The 18,293-nt window shown below is 56.7% G+C and overlaps 1 protein-coding gene across 1 annotated transcript; it reads right to left on the reverse strand.

Annotated features, from left to right (window-relative positions):
* Positions 1–15,449: 15,449 nt before the first annotated feature.
* Positions 15,450–16,763, reverse strand: FOXD1 (forkhead box D1; the record flags this gene model as incomplete). Its single annotated transcript, XM_082497044.1, has 1 exon — positions 15,450–16,763. The coding sequence occupies one exon, from the start codon at positions 16,761–16,763 to the stop codon at positions 15,450–15,452; it is 1,314 nt and encodes a 437-aa protein (XP_082353170.1).
* Between the last annotated feature and the right edge of the window lie 1,530 nt (positions 16,764–18,293).

Here is an 18,293-nt window from a genome sequence, read left to right on the forward strand (position 1 = left end):
TACTGGAAAAAAATAAATGTGCGTACGAGGTAAAAAGTTTCCGTTACAGAACTGCGCCCCACTCTACTTTCCTCATCGAAGCCTTTCACAAAGTGTTATTTCCTTGGGAGGACGGTATCCCTGGGCAGAGAGCACCGTCCCTTAGCGTGAGAAACCCTTTCCACCCAAGACATCTAATGCTCTGAAATACCCTAGGAAAGCAGTCCTGTTCTCCTCGAGGAGAAGAGGACATCTCCGCTCGGCCCTGCAGTTGCTCCCGCCCCGAGCAGGCCCGCTCTGTCCCCACCAGCCCGGCATGGCGCACCGGACGGGGGCGGGAGAGGAGGGGACACACCCGTTCAGTTCAAGCCACCAAACCCCTCTTTATTGCTTTAATGACATACAGTCTATTTTCTTTCCCTGAAGTATACAGTCAGAGCTATCCCGTTTGAAGCAGCCGCTGTGCAGCCTGACCGCAGGCCAAGAGAAGAAGTTTAACAATGTTTTTCGGGGAAATGTGTGTACTCTTCGCTTGAAATGTGCTCCTGGTCAGAAACACGGGTATCCCTCACGCAGCAGCTCTGCTGCCGGGCATCTCTGCTTCTTTTGGAGCAAGGCACTATCACCTTCACTTCGATCAGCAATGCCAAATCAGGAAAATGAGGTGGCACCTGTACTGGCTCGTGCATAACCGCGATAGTTTAATGTCGTCTGACTAGCAGACCTGCTATTTCCGACAGCCCAGTGTTTTCGGAGACCGGAAGCATGCCAGGGTTGCGTGAAGATATCAGGTTGGCTTTCCAGCGATTAGGGAAACTCAGCTGCCTTCAAGCAGCCTGACTCACCCACCCGCACTGGCACTGCCTCGGGGGGGGGAGGGGAGGGGGGACGTGGACGAGGAAGGTCCCCTTCCCGCCAACCCTCACGGAGGGGAAAAACCCATCGACGACAGCTTTTTTATTCCGCTGCACAGCGGGTGCCGGGTCGGGGGGAACACCAGGAGCAATGCAGGGAGGCCCGGCGCACCCCTCACGCCGGGGCGGGGGCGCCGTGGGCACCGCCGCCCACGCAGGAAGACCGAGGGGAAAGGGATGCGGGGGAGCACTGATGTATTTCAGAGGGGAGCCGGGGGGCCGGGGCCGGGCTGTCGCTCGCCGGCGGTGCAGAGGGGAGAGGAGGGAAGCCGGGTTCCCGCGGAGCGGCGGTGGCGGCAGGGATACCCACACCCCTGGGCTTTCGGTACAGACCGGCAGTAGCGAAACTTCGAGTGGGAGCACCCGCGCCGTGGCCCCGCTCCCTGGAGACCAAACCTGTTTGGAAACCGGTGCGGGGTAAAAAAAAAAAAAAAAAAAACAAAAAAAAAAAAAAAAACCCTAAAAAAAATCAACCCCAAACCTGCCGCAACATCAGGATGTGAAATTGGGATTTCGCCAGAGGCACAGTAGGCGGGCACGGCTGCCTGCCGCGCATAGAGGCTGAGAGCCCACGCACCGGCCGGGGACCGCTGCAACCCTCCCGGGCCTCCCCGTAGCCATCGCCCGTGGGGCTCCTACCTGCCGGCCGGCTCCGCGGGCTCCCCACGGGCGCTGCCGGCGCGTCCCGCCGTCCTCCGCTCTGCCCTCCCCGGGCAGAGGGCTTCCCTGGTGGGGCGCCTCAGTCCCCGCTCCCTCGGCCGCCGTGGGGCACGCGTGGGGGCAGGGCGGGGGGGTCCCGCCGCGCTGCCGGCACCAGGCCCGTGAGCACTTGCCGCGGTTTCTGCGTGTCTCGTAGGGCAAAAGGCATTAGAAAATAAAATACCCCGGGCCAATAAATTCCCTCAGCGCGACGCGGAGTAGGCTTCTCATTTTAGAAGTTCTCCCCGTGTAAAGAGGTATTTGGGTTGTCTCCGAAATAATAAATCCCAACAGCAGACAATAAAATTTACTATCACAGGAGTAACAGAAGCCTAAAATATTCTGAACATGTTCCTTGAACAAATAACATAATCCCTGGCACACTGGAACACATGGTTTGCTTCAAACATGTTTCATTTTGTCATCGCATTGAGTGTACAGTATTTCTCTTTGGGTGCAAGAGTGATTGATATCTTTGGAAGAATTGTTTGCAAGAACATGAAAGTTGCCAAAGCAAACACGTTGGAGGGAAGTGTGCAGAAGGGGGAGCAGAAGTATTTGGAGTAGATCTGGGTTTGGGGAGTTCACACAGAGGTGAGACAGCTAGAAGTAGAACAAATAAAAACATTCTGCACACTTCATCTAAATAAATTATATACAAAAATTGCCCTTTTGTAGCCGGCAACAGCACAGTTACCACGCTTCCCTCATGCCCCTATAGAATGTGGGCTGGAAGCCAACTTTCTTCAGCTAATGATTTGTAACTTTTGCTCCACTTGAATGAATCTATTAATATTTAGATCTCTCCAATTCTGCACCATACGAGCTGTCAGCATTGTTAAACAAAATAATCTATTTACCTTCTGTTGTACGTGTCCAGCAGTGGCTTGCGTGGCTCGATGATGTACGTTAATAGGTTTTTCTTACGCTCCACTGCACCGGCCAAAGGCAAAACTTCACATATTTTGATCTTTCTTTTTAAAAAATAATGTTTGACAAAACTCATTAGGTCGCGCAAACTTTGGGGTGTTAATTTAATAACTTCCATTCCTGAAGGACAAATATTTATTTTAATTCCCCTTTTATCTCTTTCTGCCATCAACATCTGGAGAAAGTCCTTGCTCTGGCTGGTTGAGACAGCCAGACCACAAAGGGTACTTTGGCAGGGCATGGTGAGGGTTGCCGTATTTTCAGACACGTATTTCCGAGGCAAGACCCCTTGTTTGGGCAGACGTCAGTCCCTCCGAAGCTCCCCTTCGTAAAGCCCCGCATCCAGATGCGCCCCACTTTCACCGCGGCAGCCGCCCCCGGAGCCCTGGGAAGGGCCGTACCCCAGCGGGGTGGGGTGGGGGGGTGTCTCGGGGCCTCCTGCATCAACCCACTAACCAGTCACTTTTGGTATGTTTCCCTCAGGAGCACCCGGGGGGCGGGGTGGGAGGTGGGAGGTGTTGAGGGGGAAACCAAAACAACCACCCCAAAAAAACAAAAAAGCCCACCCACAGCTCCGTACATCTCGGAGAGTTCCCACTTCCCCCGGGAAGAAATTCCCCGGCCGCGGGGTGGCTTTGACCCTGTGCCCCCCTGCGCGGGATTTTTACCGAGGGCTGGATTTCAGAAAGTCTTAACCCATCTTTTCCTCCTGCCCTCAGCCTCCCCGCCCCTAAAATATCCAATCCTCCACCTCTTCCCTTCCTGCACAGCCCGAGGTGAATGGCATAACTGCACAAGGGACCCCCGGGGCGAGGGCACGGCCAGGACTCGCAGTAGAGGAGCGGTCTGGTGCCGGGGCACAGGTTTCAGCTAAACCTTTCAAACCGGAGCTCTGGCCCTATGTTCTATATCACTCAGAAAAAGAAAAAGAAAAAGAAAAAGAAAAAGAAAAAGAAAAAGAAAAAGAAAAAGAAAAAGAAAAAGAAAAAGAAAAAGAAAAAGAAAAAGAAAAAGAAAAAGAAAAAGAAAAAGAAAAAGAAAAAGAAAAAGAAAAAGAAAAAGAAAAAGAAAAAGAAAAAGAAAAAGAAAAAGAAAAAGAAAAAGAAAAAGAAAAGGAAAAGGAAAAAGAAAAAGAAAAAGAAAAAGAAAAAGAAAAAAGAAAAAGAAAAAGAAAAAGAAAAAGAAAAAGAAAAAGAAAAAGGAAAAAGAAAAGGAAAAAGAAAAAGAAAAAGAAAAAGAAAAAGAAAAAGAAAAAAAAAAAGAAAAAGAAAAGAAAAAGAAAAAGAAAAAGAAAAAGAAAAAGAAAAAGAAAAAAAAAGAAAAAAGAAAAAGAAAAAAAAAAGAAAAAGAAAGAAAAAGAAAAAGAAAAAGAAAAAGAAAAAGAAAGAAAAAGAAAAAGAAAAAGAAAAAGAAAAAGAAAAAAGAAAAAAGAAAAAAGAAAGGAAAGTTCCCAGTGCTAAGAAGGAAACTTGCTGTATAACGCCCACGAGGAAAGCAATGTGAAACATGTAAAATGTAGACAAACATCAGCCACCTGCTGATTGCAAGGAACTACCAGACATACAGCTGCAGCTGCCCCTTGGTCTGGAAAGGGAGCATCCTCATCCTTCATCTACTTATTTTCCGAAAGAGAGAGGTCGCCAGCATCAGGGTTTCCCCTGGGGCTCCAGAAGTGTAGATACGGACCCTGGGAAGATGCTGCACTCTCTAAAATTAAGAAAACTAAAACTGAGTAAAACCCAGCAAACTCTCAACTACTTCTCACGCTGTCCTTTGATCTTGGCAGGCCGGGAACCCTCTCCTGACTGTCTCTTGAGCACCTCCGGAGCTGCATTCCGTGGCAAAGGGCCCCAGAAGCTGTCCGTGCTGGTGCGGGCAGGGGCAGAGCCCACGAGCAGGGACAAACGACAAGACCGCCTTTTGGGAAGGGGTGGCCTCCCTCCTTCCATCCTCAGCGTCCCGGTTCGGCAGCCGGGAGAAAGTTTCCTGCCCGGCCCCCGGGGCCGAACACCCCTCCCTGGCGGAGGGGGCTCCCCTCTCACTCCCTGAGGTGGACGCTGGAAGCGCCCCTCACCCTGCGGACCCCAGCGGAGCAGGGGTGAGGTCCTCCGGGAGCATTAAGTGGAGAGATGCGCTCTCTGCAACTGAACAGATCTGTCCTCTGCAAGGTTGGGGGGGGGGGGGGGGGGGGGCGGGGCGGGGGGGGGAAGTAAATTCTATATCACTCAGGGAAATGTTTGATCGGTTTTGTCCCTCGGACTTGTCCTGTTGAGTTCACTGGGATTAGACGTGGTACAGCGTGCGCAGCTGCCCGCCTGGCCGAAGGCAGAGGACAGCGCGCTTGAAAGAGCGCGGCAGACGCGGGACACGGCGGGGGCTGCCCGGTTTCCCACCTGCCTGCCCACCCGGGGGCTCAGCGGCAGTCCTTCCCCCGCCGGCAGCGCCGCCTGATTGCTGGGGCAAAGGGAAACACACCAAGCAGATCCTTCCAATTCTCCCCCCCTTTCCCCTCCCCACCACAGGGGTCTCTGGAGAAAGTGACTCCGGACGCTTGGAAGAAAAGGGAAGATGCCACCGGGTTTTCCGCACTTGCCACTCCCGTAGGTCTTTCTCCCACAAGATCCCACCCGCCAGCGGCTCAAAGGGGCCTCTCCTGGGGGCCGGCAGGGAGAACGGGACGCAGGTAATTTCCCCTGGCAGGGAAATTACTGTTTCTCCAGAGGGGCCCACACGGTCGTTCTTTAAGAAAAACAAAACAAAACAAAACAAAACAAAAACTGCCACCCCAACTTCACCCCACTCTGCTGACACGTGGTGCGCTGCAACCACCAAAGACCCCGGGGAGAAATCCGCACCGCCGGCCTCCCCGGCCCCCGCCTCGACGGCACGGAGGGGGCCGCAGGCGCCCTAGCGCCCTTGTTTGAGGGCACAAGGGGGGTGCGCCCCCCCCGGGTGAGCGCCGTTTCGGCACCGGCTGTCGGGGGTTCGCCGCCTGCCAAGTCATAATTGCGAGCTCTTTTCAGGCACTTTTGGTGATATCTATCCCGTAAATTAAAGCATCTGGGTGTAGCAGGCTAGTGTTAATGAAGAGAACATTTTCTTCCTCCCTTCCCCCGTCAGCACCAATCTTTTATTCGCGTTTATGAGGACGAAAATCCCTCTATCGTACAGGGAAGAAGCGGCGCCGCAGATTTACGAGGTGCTCAGTCACCGCAGTGCTCCGCCGGGGCTGCCCTCCCCCCCCCCCGCCCGCCCCCTCCAGCAGCAGGGCGCCCCGAGGGCTGGCAGGGGCCGGTGCGGTAGAACACCCAGCTCTGAGCTTCTCCGGGGGTTGCACAGGCGTGTGTGCCGGTTGAAGAGCGCCGGGGGTGTTCCCCGCTCCGAGCCGGCGGCACAGGGCACCCCGGAGCGAGTTCTCCAGCCGCCCTTCCTTCCTCACCCGTTGGAAACTGCTGCTCCTCCTGGCTTCCCGCAAGGCAGCGTTTTGGGGGCAGGAGCCGCACCCCCCCCGGTGGGTGACCTTTCCCTACCCGCCCTCCGCCCCCTTTTTACCCCGGCGGTGCTTTCCGACCCAAGACAGAGCGGCACAGCGCAGCGCGGAGGCGGAGCGTGGCGAGGCGGGGAGCCGGGACCCGGTCTCCGCACCTGCGCAAGCACGGCGGCCGCGGGGGCGCTGGACGAGGGGACGGGGGGGGGAGGGGGGGGGCGACAGGGGAACAGCCTTCTCCCCTTCCCCGAGCTCCCTCCTGGCTGGCAGTAGGCAGCGGAGCAGCAGCTGGGGAGCCCAATCCAGACCCCCTCCCCTATCGCTCCGCCGGGGCGGGAGCATCCCAGCCTCTGAGAAACCCCGAGGACAGAGAGCCTGGGCCTGTGAGGACAGGGAGGACCTCGGCCTAGCGCCATTTTTCTGCCTTCCATTTTTATAGCCACCTTATCTCTCCCCCCCCTTCGCCCCCCCCCCTTTCTTTTTTCGAGGTGGGGGCTGGTTGGGGGTTGAGAGAAGTAATTCTGCTGCACAGAAAAGCCAGGCCCGGGAAGGAGTTTCTTTTGACTGCTCAGGGTGATCTATCCAGGCCCTCTAATTAGAGAGGGATCCAGGGTGGCATTAGTTTCCAAACATTTTAATCGAGCTTTAAGCAGAGCTCTTTTCAATGGCAGGAGATAAATGTAGCAACTGTTACCGTCCCCCTGAATGGCCGCCTCCCATGGTGGGCATTCAGCCTTCCTTTCACAAGCCCTAAGCAGTTTAGTCTATGGACCCAGCAACACTCCACATATCTTCTAATTAGTCTAATTAGAAAGGTGGATTGATAGATGCAAGGAGGACAGAGTTAAGTTAGGAAGATGCTCAATGCTGCCAATCTGCGCCGGGGACCGGCTTATTCTCTGTGGGAGGAAAAAGAAATAAAGGAAAAGAAAGAAAAATTAAAAAAAAAAAAAATAAAAAAAAAAGAGAGAGAAAGGAAAGAGAGAAAGCAGGAGAATCTCGGAGCCTAACACGAAGGACAAGTCCCGCAGAATCCGAGGGGCAGGAGCTGCTGTCTCTTAATTGGGGGGGAGGGGGGGAACGGACACGGGACACGACGACACACAATTAAGGTGTCTTTCCTGGCCGGGTTTTCCACCAGTGGGTTTGGCTGTTTGCCGTCCCGGGCTGGAAGGGCTCCCCGCAGCACGGCACAGTCCCGGGCCTGGCCGTGCCGTCGGGGGACCGCTCCGGACCCCGCCGGCTCGCCGCTGGGATGCGGGGCCCCGCGATCACACATGCGTGGAGGAGTGTGAAGAGAAAGGGGAAGGTGCAAAGAAGCAGCTTGCTTCCCGGATCCCCATCTCGGCCCGTCGCCTCTCAGTCTGTCGGCGGGGAGCCGGGACCCGCGGAGACCCCGTCGAGGCTGCGTTTGGACAGAGATGCGTGATAGGGGTCTGGTCGGGGTGCAGGGGCAGGCAGGGGGCTGAGGAGGGTCTCCGCCCCACATTCCAGCCCACCACCGCCTCCTCGCAGGGAGGAAGGTGCGGAGGGAAACAGCGCGGGTGGCTTGAGGAAGGCTGAACCTTTAATTGGGCGATAAATCAGGGAGAGGAGCATGGGGCAGTGCGCGCAGGTGTCAAAACAGAGGAAAAGTCGGTCGGCCAGCACGGCAGGGCAGGGCCTCCTGGCCCCCTCCCCCGCTAATGTCACCCTGGTAAGTCCGCAGACGGGACGGGGAGGGGAGCGGGGGGACAAGGCAAGATCGCGAGTCCCTCCGGGCCACGGAGTGGGAGGAGGACTGGTCCGCGCCTGGGGTCCTCTCCTCGCCACGGCCTGGGCAAGCGTGACACCGGTGGTCTTTCCCCTTCTCTTTCTCCCGCCAGGCCGGCACAAAAGCCCGCAGGAGAAGCATGGCGGAAGGAAAGGCCCCCACCACTCATTTCGTTACCCGGAGGCAACTGCGCCCTCACCCCACTCCCCGCCCGCTTTCCTTGCTCCTTCCCCCCCTACCTGTCTTTCCTCGCACTTGCTCGCTCTCTGGCAGATTGGGATTACGGACCAAATTGTGAGCGATTTCAAATTCAATACTTCGCTCGAGAAAAGGGGGGGTGGGGGTGGAATTAAGACCCAGCCTGTCAAAGTCCCTAATCAAATTGCTGGCGAAAGGGGAATCGTAGACAAAAGGAAACAATGGAAGTCTCGTTAGATCATTTTTCTGGACATTGTTTATGGTCTGGAAGGGATCAATCGTTTCAAAATGTTACCAGTAAAAATGATCCTGTGTGGAATGCAGCTAATCCTTTTAGGTTCCTGTCAACTGTTTCCACTCAAGGAATCCGATTTTTCAAATCAAAGGTGCAGAACTCAATTGCCGAGGGATTTATAGTGCCGGCACCGGGCTCCCCGCCCCCTCCCCCCCCAGCCTCCCCGGCCCACAGTGTCTCCAACCGCCCTGCGTGGGTGCCGAAGGCAGGACCGAGCTGGGCCACGGGTTGTCCGTGTCGTGGCAGGTTATCAACGCCGGGGGTTCCCTCGACGGCAGCTATGGTTTGCTCTGGCGGTTGCCCAGCGCAGCCGAGGCAGAGCGGCAGCGTACCTGGGGGCGGGAGGAAGCACGGAGACGCCGGTCCCCCCCCAGCCGGGCTCCCCGCGGCGCCCCCGTCTCTCCCCCAGCTCGAAGGTTTGCGCCCTTCGCCCGGGCGAACCGCGCCGTCTCGCAGCCGCAGCGCCGGGGCTGGGTTCAAAAGCTCTTGTGGGAGCGCTGGGTTTGGCTTGCCCGTGTGTTAGCACGTTGTTGCGGGCTTCTTCTGGGTGGGGAGGAGACTGGAGGGGAAGGAGGTCAGTTTTAGAGCAGAGACATCCCACGTCGCTTGTCGGGTGTGCGGGATGGTGATCTGCTTCACGGGCGAGCGGGCGGGACCGGGGTCTCCCCCGAAAAACGTGTCCCGGTCGGCAGATATGTGAACACCCAGGGAAGAGCCATCGAGAGGGGAGTCGTGCTGAAAGCGATCTAAAGAGGTTAATTTCCCGAGAAGGGCCGCCCTTTGGCTTCTCGAACAGAAGCGGGAGGCAGAGGGGAGGAGGTCTGCGGTTTGGTGTTAGCGGGGCCGCCGGCTGCCCAGCGTTTGCGGGACACTACGAGGACACACACCCGAGTGCGCTGCCCCACACGCAGCGCCGTCTGCACGGGGAAAGACAAGCTAAGGACTTCCAGGAAGGCGAGGAAGATGTTTGACAGAACCCACCGAGCTGCCCCAGGCGGGATTTTGTGCAGAGGCAGGCTGGAATGAACAGTATAAATTATTTTCCACGGTCCGTAATTTCCGACCCCGTCCACTTTCGGGCAACCCGGTCACCTGACATACCCTACCCCTCCTCGTTCTGCGCTGGACAATGTTTTTTTTTTCCACCAATGGTCCCTTTAATCGTGAACTATCGATGCGAAGAGACTGCTTTCCTTTACCCCTCCCTTCGGGCAGCCGACAGGTGGAATTTCACTGCATACACCTTTATTAGAAAGCTATCCGTTTCGTCTAGCGGTTGCTAAATAAGCAGACGTGACAGTGTTTATTTTACGAAAAGAAAACCCAGGGAAGACACCTCATTTATCTTGATTGTGTGTATTTAATGTATTTGGTGTATACAGGTGTGCATATGCTCTCCCGTACTGAAAGTTGAGAAGCAGAGCTACGTCCACCGCGGTAGGAAGAGACATATTCCCGGGTTTTACGAAGACTTCCCAAAGCGTGGGCATTTGCTGGAGCGACCACAGCAGTGCCACAGATGCGCAGGCGCGGTTCGGTGGCACCACCGGGGCCCGGGCACACACGCCTGAACGTACAGACGCGTTTCGATGCACGCAGATGGTTTTCTGTTGCGCGGAGGGTAAAGAAATACCTTCGGGTTAACTGTGGATAAGGCTTTCCCAGTCTGAGACAACGAATTAATGCAACAACTGAAATCTCTATTTATCCTTTTGCGTCCAACATAAATTGTATAATTTATCATCTAAATATGGGGCCCCGCAGACTTCTGCATGCCGTTTTGCTCCATCAACGAAAGGGAAACTTAGAATCAATTCAGCAGGTCTCTTGTGGTTTGGAGAAGGGCAAGTTTAATTATTTTGATTAAAAAAAACAACACAACTTTCCCTCTGAATTCAGCTCAGTGATATAATTTCTGGAATTGGCTAGACATTGCCTTTAAAAAAAAATAAAATTAAAAAGTCTTCCTTACAGTCCAGTCCATATTTTTTTCTACTTTCTGGGCACTCCGGAGCCTAGCCCGTCGGTCTCTCCTCTCCTCCGAGGCGGAGACCGCAGCGGAAGCCCCGCGGCCCCTCTACGCGGCGGCCCGCGGAGCCGGAGCCCTGCACTGAAGGCACACCTTCATACGAGGTGCATCTTCCGCGGGGTTCCCGCGGTGATTCCCGCCCAGCCGCCGCCGGGTGCTTCCCCGCTCCTACGGGCGGGCTGAGCGCGGAGCACCGCCGGGGCCGCGGAGGCTCTGCCCCGCTGCGCAGCCGCGCACAGCCCGCGGTGCCACCCGCGCTGCTACAGCCGGGAGGGCCACGAGTTTTGCCGCGGGGCTCCCTGCGGGACCCTTCCCCATAGCCCCCCAACCCTCTGCCTCTCCTCTTTTGGGTCGCGCCGGGAGTTCGATGGCGAGCTGGGCCAGGCGGCGGGAAGGGGGCCGGAGGGCCTGCGGGGCCGATAGCCCGCAGCACCCCTCCAGGTGGGCACCGGCGGCGGGGCACGACGCTCTTCTGCAAGAGAAAAACAGGAACAAGGAGTTTACCGATTTGGGGGTCGCCTGCAGGCCTCCTTCCCCCTCTCCCCCCAAATCGATGGGCACCCATGTACGCTGCACATTCGCTGTACGAGCACATTCGCTGCCGCAGCGCGCGTCCGAAAGCAGCTCGTTACCGCCGGGAGTGACATTTTCCTGCCCACACGTACACGCACACAGTTGTGCACGAATCTTCCCTCCGCATCTCAGTCGTGCTTTGCAGCGAGGGAAGGGGCGGCGAGCAGATAGCCCACGGCGGCTACTCGCCCTGGCTCCCACGGTGGGGGCTGCGGCGGGGAAAGGACTTACGGAGAATGGCGGAGAAAGCCCTGCAGTCACCTGAGGCCGGTGACCGGGGCCGTGCGGGTGAGGGGCGGCGGGAGCGGAGGGCGAGCAGACACCTACCTGCTGGGGAGGCGCCCGGCTGCGGGCACACGGCGGCGGGTGCCCGCCGGTTCCCGGGTCCCGGCGGTGCCTGCGGCCCGATGCCGCGCCGACAGGGAAGCGAGAAGAAACTTCGCTGCGGATGGGGGAGCCGCGGGTAACAAGCTGAAAAACGGATCTGCTTTGGTTAGCAAGTCCCAGCGCAGGGAGCGTTTGGCCACGGTCATAATTTCCATGATTTCTGTCAAATACAATATTATCAGAGACTACCGAAATACTTACTGTAAGTAATGAGTGAAAGTATTACATACGGAGCGGAGCCTCCGGGCCGTGCCAAGGGACTATTAAACCACTTTCCAACAGATCCCCCGCACAGGCCTCAGTCTCGGTGGAGCCGACCGTGTGCTCTGCCCTCGCCACCAGCGCTACAAGAAAGGGAGCAGCTGAGAGCAGGTGAGGCCCTCGCCCCCCCTTTCACCCTCCGGAATCGGGGACGGGGCTGGCCCTGTGTACTTGAAACCAACCCGCAAGGACGGGGGGTACACCAGCCGACACCCCGCTGTCCCTCAGGGGTGCCTCTCGCTGCACCAGAAAAATAACCAGGAGCGAATGTATGGCCAGAAGGAGCTGCTGATGGGGAAGGTTTGGGAGCAGACCAGCTTCAGGCCTGGGGAGCCGCGCACGGGGGCCCCGCGGCTCTGCCGGACCCCCGGGCTGCGCTGCCCACGCCGGTGCCGGCGGAGCCGGCGGGGTGTCGGTCCCCTGTGCACAAGGCGGGGGGAGCGCTTCGGCGGGAAGGGCGCAGTGCGCGGACGTGCAAACTAATCAGCTTCGAAACGGGGGAGGGAAGGGGAACCTTCTTTTATAGGGGATGTGGGAAGGGACCTAACACAGTCCTGCTTGCGAGAAACGTTATACAAGATGCTTGAAAAGAAATAATTTAAAAAAACCCGTAATTAAAAATATATAAATCACCCAACAGAAACAAAGAAATATGTGGAAGGAAACGTTTCTGGATAGAGACACTGTGTGTGGCATAAAAAGCGATTGAATACATAAGGGCTTCATTAAATTCCCAATAGATAACATTTGGCTAAATCTATCCCTAGATTAAAACTCTGCATAATAGCACCATAAACTAAAAAGTTTCTTTTTGTGTGGTCCTTCTGGAGGAACTGATTGAAACATTAGCCCCCTTTTAGAGCAATCCCCTCCCAATTCAGCTCCAGTAATTCGTCTCTCAGCCCTACGGGGATATGATGAGAAAAGGAGACGGGTTAATGAATCCACACTTTGTAGCTGGGAGGAGGAGAAGGAGGCGACACCATCCTGTTTGTCCCACCAGCTTGTTTATTAGGGGCCAGCCTATTTTGGAGGAGTTGTTCGTCCTGCGAGGACTACACGTCCCCTCTGTTCGCCTTGAAAGCCGGGGGGGGGGGGGGGGGGGAGCACGGCGGGCCATTTGCATGCGAATGGGGTGCTGCGGCCCGGCGGTGCTGCGAGCCCCTCAAAGAGCTGCGGGGCCGCCGCCTTTTCTGGCGGCACCTGCTCCGCCGCCGCCGCCATCCACCACGCAGCGTAGCGGCGGGGGGAACCGGGACCGCCGGTTCCCGGGGCCAAGGCCGGCTGTTTTCCACGCGGACTCGGAGAAAACTAGCGAAGGGGTCTTCCCCCAGCACCACAGACCCCTCCCCTAACCTCTTTCCTCAGCGCTTAAAAAAAAAAATATTAAAAAAACAAAGCTACACCACGTATTGCAACTTGCTCCTGCCAACTTCCCTACCAACTCCCAGGTGAAGGCCCTGCCCGCACAGGGTGCAGACGACCGGCATAAAGCGTGGAAGGAACAAGTGGCCGAGCCGTTTCCTTACCATATATATACACCTTTGAGCACGTTTTTCCGCTGAAGAGACCCGAGGGAAGGGCGGCGGGCACGCCCGGACCCCGCCGCCAGCCGGGCCGGGCCGGCCTCCGCGCAGGGCAGGTCGCCGGGGTTTGCTGCGAGAAAGCCAAAAGAAACAAATACCGGGTCGCCGGGACCTGCTCTTCCCGTCTAACTGCGCGGTGACAGGACTCACATGGCCTCTCGCCCTGGGCCGCCGCTCCAGCAGACAGCAGCCGGACCGACCGCAAGCAGCATCCCTCCTCGGGGAGCCCGGTACTGCCGCGCTCCCGGCTACAGCCGCCTTCAACCTCTCAAAAACCTTTCCCTCCTTCCTTTTAGCCGCATCGCCGAGGGGCGCCTCAGACGAGTTCGGTACACCGCGCTGGACCGGCCCGGAACATCCCCCGGCCGGGGGCCCGGGGAAAGGGAGTTAATCGGTCCCTCGAGAAAAGGATGCGTTCTCCCCGAAGGGTATGTACGCGGTGCCTCTGGGATCTTTCCCTTTTAGTTTTAGAAATTAAACTGGACGCTACTTCCTTGTCCTCGAAGGGACCCTGGATATCCAAAGAGGCCCTCCAGCTGCAGACTGCAAATGGAGCCCAGCGGAGATCTCACGTCCAGTCTTTTCTGCTTATTGAAAACCATTAATTTAACCCTGGATCGCTACAAACGAAACAGAAAAGCATCACTTTTCTATCCACGAGAATACTTAAAGCCAAAGCGATGAGGTACTTCCATATGTAAAAGCATCTAACCGCACAACCTTCCTCTCCTCACTCCAAACAGTACTAAAAGGCATCCGTCCCATTTCTTTTTCTTTTTCTTTTTTTTTTTTTTCGAAAATTCACGTATTTTATCCCTGAATCTACTAAATTGTTATAAACACAGTCGTACTTGAAAAGCACCTCCCTGATTTGAAAAACGCTCGTTCCTAGTCCACAACAAGCAACTACGTGCCTACTCTTAAAACCTGCCGTTCTCTTTTCATGCCTAAGCTCCGAATATTTCAGGCGGGCTTTTTGGTTAAAAATTAATTTTAGTCTATGAAATAGATATCTATCGGCCTTATGCGGGTTAAGATGAGAGTTCAGAATCGGAAAAAGCTGCTTTCACGGTTTGTTTCGTACACTTACATATATATCCTTATTTCAATAGCTCGTGCACTTAATCAGCTTGTCACACGAGGATATTCCAATGCTCATTTTATATTATATGTATTGAAAAGTAGAAACACATGTCCCTATTATCGTCACAGAAACATAAGTCTCTAGGACAAATCTCTCTGAAGTTCAGTACGTGCCCCTTATTAGTAGTATTTTCCTTTGGGCCTCTTGGAAACCAAACTCTGATGCAGTTGTGACTTAGAACACACCCAAAAGTATAAAAATAGTTTTAAAACGGCTTTTTAATCAACCCCCTGATTGGTGCCTTACAGAATTGGGCTTTACTCCCGCGAGCGAGACCTCTATTTCTATTTATCTCCTCTTTTGTCCTTGCTCCTTTTTTTTTTTTTTTGTCTTTCATTCTCTGATAGGGTTAACAATGGTTTGACTGCAAAGATCATATTCTGATCTTCTTCGCTGTCAAATCCAGACAATAAATTTCAAGCTATAAAATTCCTTGTGCTATTAATCCCGAAGAAAAAAATATCAATGTCCCAAAGAAGGGAGAAGCATTAAGGAGGGAAGGGTCCGAAGCCAATTGTTTGGCTGGGCTCCTTTGGTCTTTGGGTTTGGTTTTGGTTTTTCTTTCTTGGTTTTTTTTTTTTTTGAAAATTAAAAATTTTATTTTTGAAAATGTGTAAAAATTTTACATTAAAATGGTACAATAATACTTGCCAGTAATTTTTAACAATATTCCTTGTAAAGAATACGCATAAAGTACAAAATAAAAAACTCCGTAAGTCTATTATAATACAAAACACAGGTTAAAATAAGAAATGATAATCTTGACTTTCTTCTGTGTAAACATGTTAATCTTTTCTTTTATAAAAGTACATGAGACAAGTGTACTAAAATGAAAAAGTATTGCTTTGCTGTCCTCCCTCAAGCCTTTTTTTTTTCCTGTACATTACTGTTTTCAAGCTCCTAGACCTGAGAATCTCTGAACTTTTACGGTTTAGAGACATTATTTATCACCAATTTTTTTTTTCTCTTTTTTCTTTTTTTTTTTTTTTTTCTTTTTAAGGAGTAAGGAGTAACTTTCCAATAGCGTGACCGCCTGCCCGTGCAGCATCTAGACCCGGCTTTGCAAAAATACCGCGGCGGTCGCTCCCCGAGCCCCCACCGCGCAATCCCCGTGCAAAGCCCGCAGCCTGTCCGGGCGGCGTCCGCCGAGCATCCGAGCGGCGGTGCAAGGCGACAGATCCCCAGGTCCTACCTTCGGAAAGACTCCCAAACCCTTAACAGTTAGAGATCCGGGCCGCGAAGCCGGGGGCGGCGGGCAGGGCGGCGGCGGGGGGCAGGCCGCCCCCGGCACTCCCCAGCGAGCGGGACAGCCCCGGCGCCGCGGCCGACTGCGAGGCGCAGCTGCTGCCCGCCCCGGGGCCGGGACCCGGACCGGCGCCGGCCCCGGGGCCGGCCCCCCCCCCGATGATGCTCTCGATGGAGAAGGGCGAGCGGGCCAGAGCCGCGCCGCTGCCGGGCTTGGCGGCGTGCAGCGAGGCCGCCAGCGCCGGGCCCAGCGGGTGAGCGTAGCCGAAGGGCGTCCGTGCCAGCTCCGCCGCCGGCAGCAAGGGGCCCGGCGGCGCGGCGGCGGCGGCGGCGGCAGCGGCGGCGGCGGCCGCGGCGGCGGGGGGCAGCGCCGCGCCGGGGGCGCTGCCGGGGGCGGCGGGGGGCTGGCGGGGCGGCGGGGTGGGGTGGTGGAAGGCGAAGAGGGCGGAGTGGGGGTGGTAGGGCTGGAGCTGGAGGCCGTAGCCGCAGCCGTAGGGTCCGTAGGCGCAGGGCGGCTGCTGCGGGGGCTGAGGCGGGGGCTGCGGGAGGAAGGCGGCGGGGTCCACGGCGCGCAGCAGCAGCTCAGGCGCCGGGAGCTGCTGCCGCTTGAAGCGCTTTCGGCGGCGCAGGAAGCTCCCGTTGTCGAACATGTCGGCGGACTCGGGGTCCAGCGTCCAGTAGTTGCCCTTGCCCGGGTTGCCGGGCTCCCGGGGGATCTTGACGAAGCAGTCGTTGAGGGAGAGGTTGTGGCGGATGCTGTTCTGCCAGGCGGGGAACTTCTCCCGGTAGTATGGGAAGCGCCCGCTGATGAACTCGCAGATCTCGCTCAGCGTCAGCCGCTTCTTGGGGCTCTGCAGGATGGCCATGGTGATGAGGGCGATGTAGGAGTAGGGCGGCTTCACCAGGCTGTTCTTGCCGCCGCCGCCCGCCCCGCCGCTGCCGCCGCCGCCGCCCGCCCCGCCGCCGCCCGCCGCCGCCTTCTGCGGGCCGCCCCGCGAGGGGGGCCGAGAGCCGCCGGCACCGTCTCCGCCGCCCGCCCCGCCGCCGCCGCCGCCTCCGCCGCGCACGGGCGACCGCGGCAGCAGGGCGTCGTCGTGGAGGTCGCCCACATCCTCCTCGTCCTCTTCCTCCTCCTCCTCCTCCTCCTCCTCGGCGTAGGAGCGCCGGCGGCGGCGGGGCTGCGGCTCTTCGTCGTCCTCCTCGTCGTCCTCCTCGCCCACGACATCGATGTCGGTCTCCTCAGCCAGCGCCGACGCCTCCGACATCTCCGAGCTCAGGGTCATGGCGCGGCGGCGGGGCAGCGCATCGGTGGCGGCCGGCGCGGCGCGGCGGGCGGGCGGGCGCCCTCCCAGCCGCCGCCAGGCCCCCGCGCCGCTCGGCGGAGAGCCGCCCCGCCGCCGCGGGCAGGCCGGCCGCTCCGAGCCGCGCCGGCCACCAGCGCCGCCGCCGCCGCCGCCGCTCTCCCGCCGCTCGCTCGGAGGCGGCGGCTGGTTTGCGTTTTGTTTCGGGATATTTTTTGCTGCTTTTTGGATTTCTCTCTCTCTTTTTTTTTTTTCCCCCTCTCCCCTCCCCCTTTTTCGGGGTCTTTGGGTTGATTTTTTTTTTTTGGTTGGGGTCGGGGTTTGGGGGGCGGGGGTGGCTGTGCTGCCGCGCCTGGAAGTCAGTTCCCCCTTCTTCCTCCTCACCTCAGCCCCCAGACATTAATGGATGTGGGGCAGGAGGGAGCGCGCCTAGTCTTGGGAGGAGGAGAGGGGAGGAGGCTGGCGAGGAGGGAGGGCGGAGGGGGCGGCTTGCCGGGCCTTAGGAAAGACGGTGAAAAGGCTGGGGCCGAGTCCCAGAGAGGGCGGCCTTCCTCCCCGCCTTATAGCGAGGGGGCCATCACATGGCTCCCGGCGTCAGAGCGCGGCGGGGCGAGCGGTGGCCCCGGGCGGCGCCGTGGCCTGCCCCCCCACCTCCCCGAGGCGGGGTGCCTTGCCGCCTGCCCCGGCCCCCCGCCCTCGCCCCGCCAGGAGGGGCTCTGGGGGGCGGGGGGCGCGGGGCCACCGGGGATGTCTTTAGTGGAAAAGGGGGGAAATAAAGACAACTCCCCTCCCCCCGAGGAAAAAAAAAAAAAAAAAAGAAAAAAAAATCAAGTCTGTCCCAAAGTGCCGGAGCATCTTCTCAGGAGCCGTACGGAGGGTGCCGGGAGCTCTTGCGTCTTCCTGGGCTGCCCCCAGGGACGGGGTCCTGCTTCCCGTGGGAAGGAGGGGGAAAAAAAATCAGGCCGGAGAGGGAGGGAGGCGGTGAGTTAATAAACTTCAGACTTCTGTCCGCGGGATGGTTTAGAGACATCTTCCTTCCCCCTCAGCCCCCCCCCCCCCCCGCCCCCCCCCGAGTTTAATTAATTTAAGAATGAAATCAAATATCTTTCGATGTCGACCTCGCAAACTCTCAAAGAACGGCCTCCAAAGCACACCGCTAATCTCGTAGTTTATTTGTAAGACTTGTTTTTAACGGGAGAGAAGCAGCTCCCTCCATTATGGGAAACACTAACAGACAATTAGCGTTACCTCTTTCGTATGCAAAGGGAAACAATCCACCGACCTTTAAAACGCTAATTCTGCTCTAAGTGTAGGAGCAACACCTCCGAGAAAGCGACACAAAGGATCGCTTCCTAATTAAGTCCCACCGTTCCCAGTTTCAGGTGATACATGCGAGCACAGCAGCAGAACGGGCACTCTCTTTATGCGAGGGCTGGCAGGGGAAAAAAAAAAACAAACCCCAAACTTGGACATAAGTGCAATCACCGTGGTCTTGAAAAGAAAAGCTTTGAA

This window comes from Vanellus vanellus (genome assembly GCF_965231255.1).
Source record: "Vanellus vanellus genome assembly, chromosome: Z".
Classification (NCBI taxonomy): Eukaryota; Metazoa; Chordata; class Aves; order Charadriiformes; family Charadriidae; genus Vanellus; species Vanellus vanellus.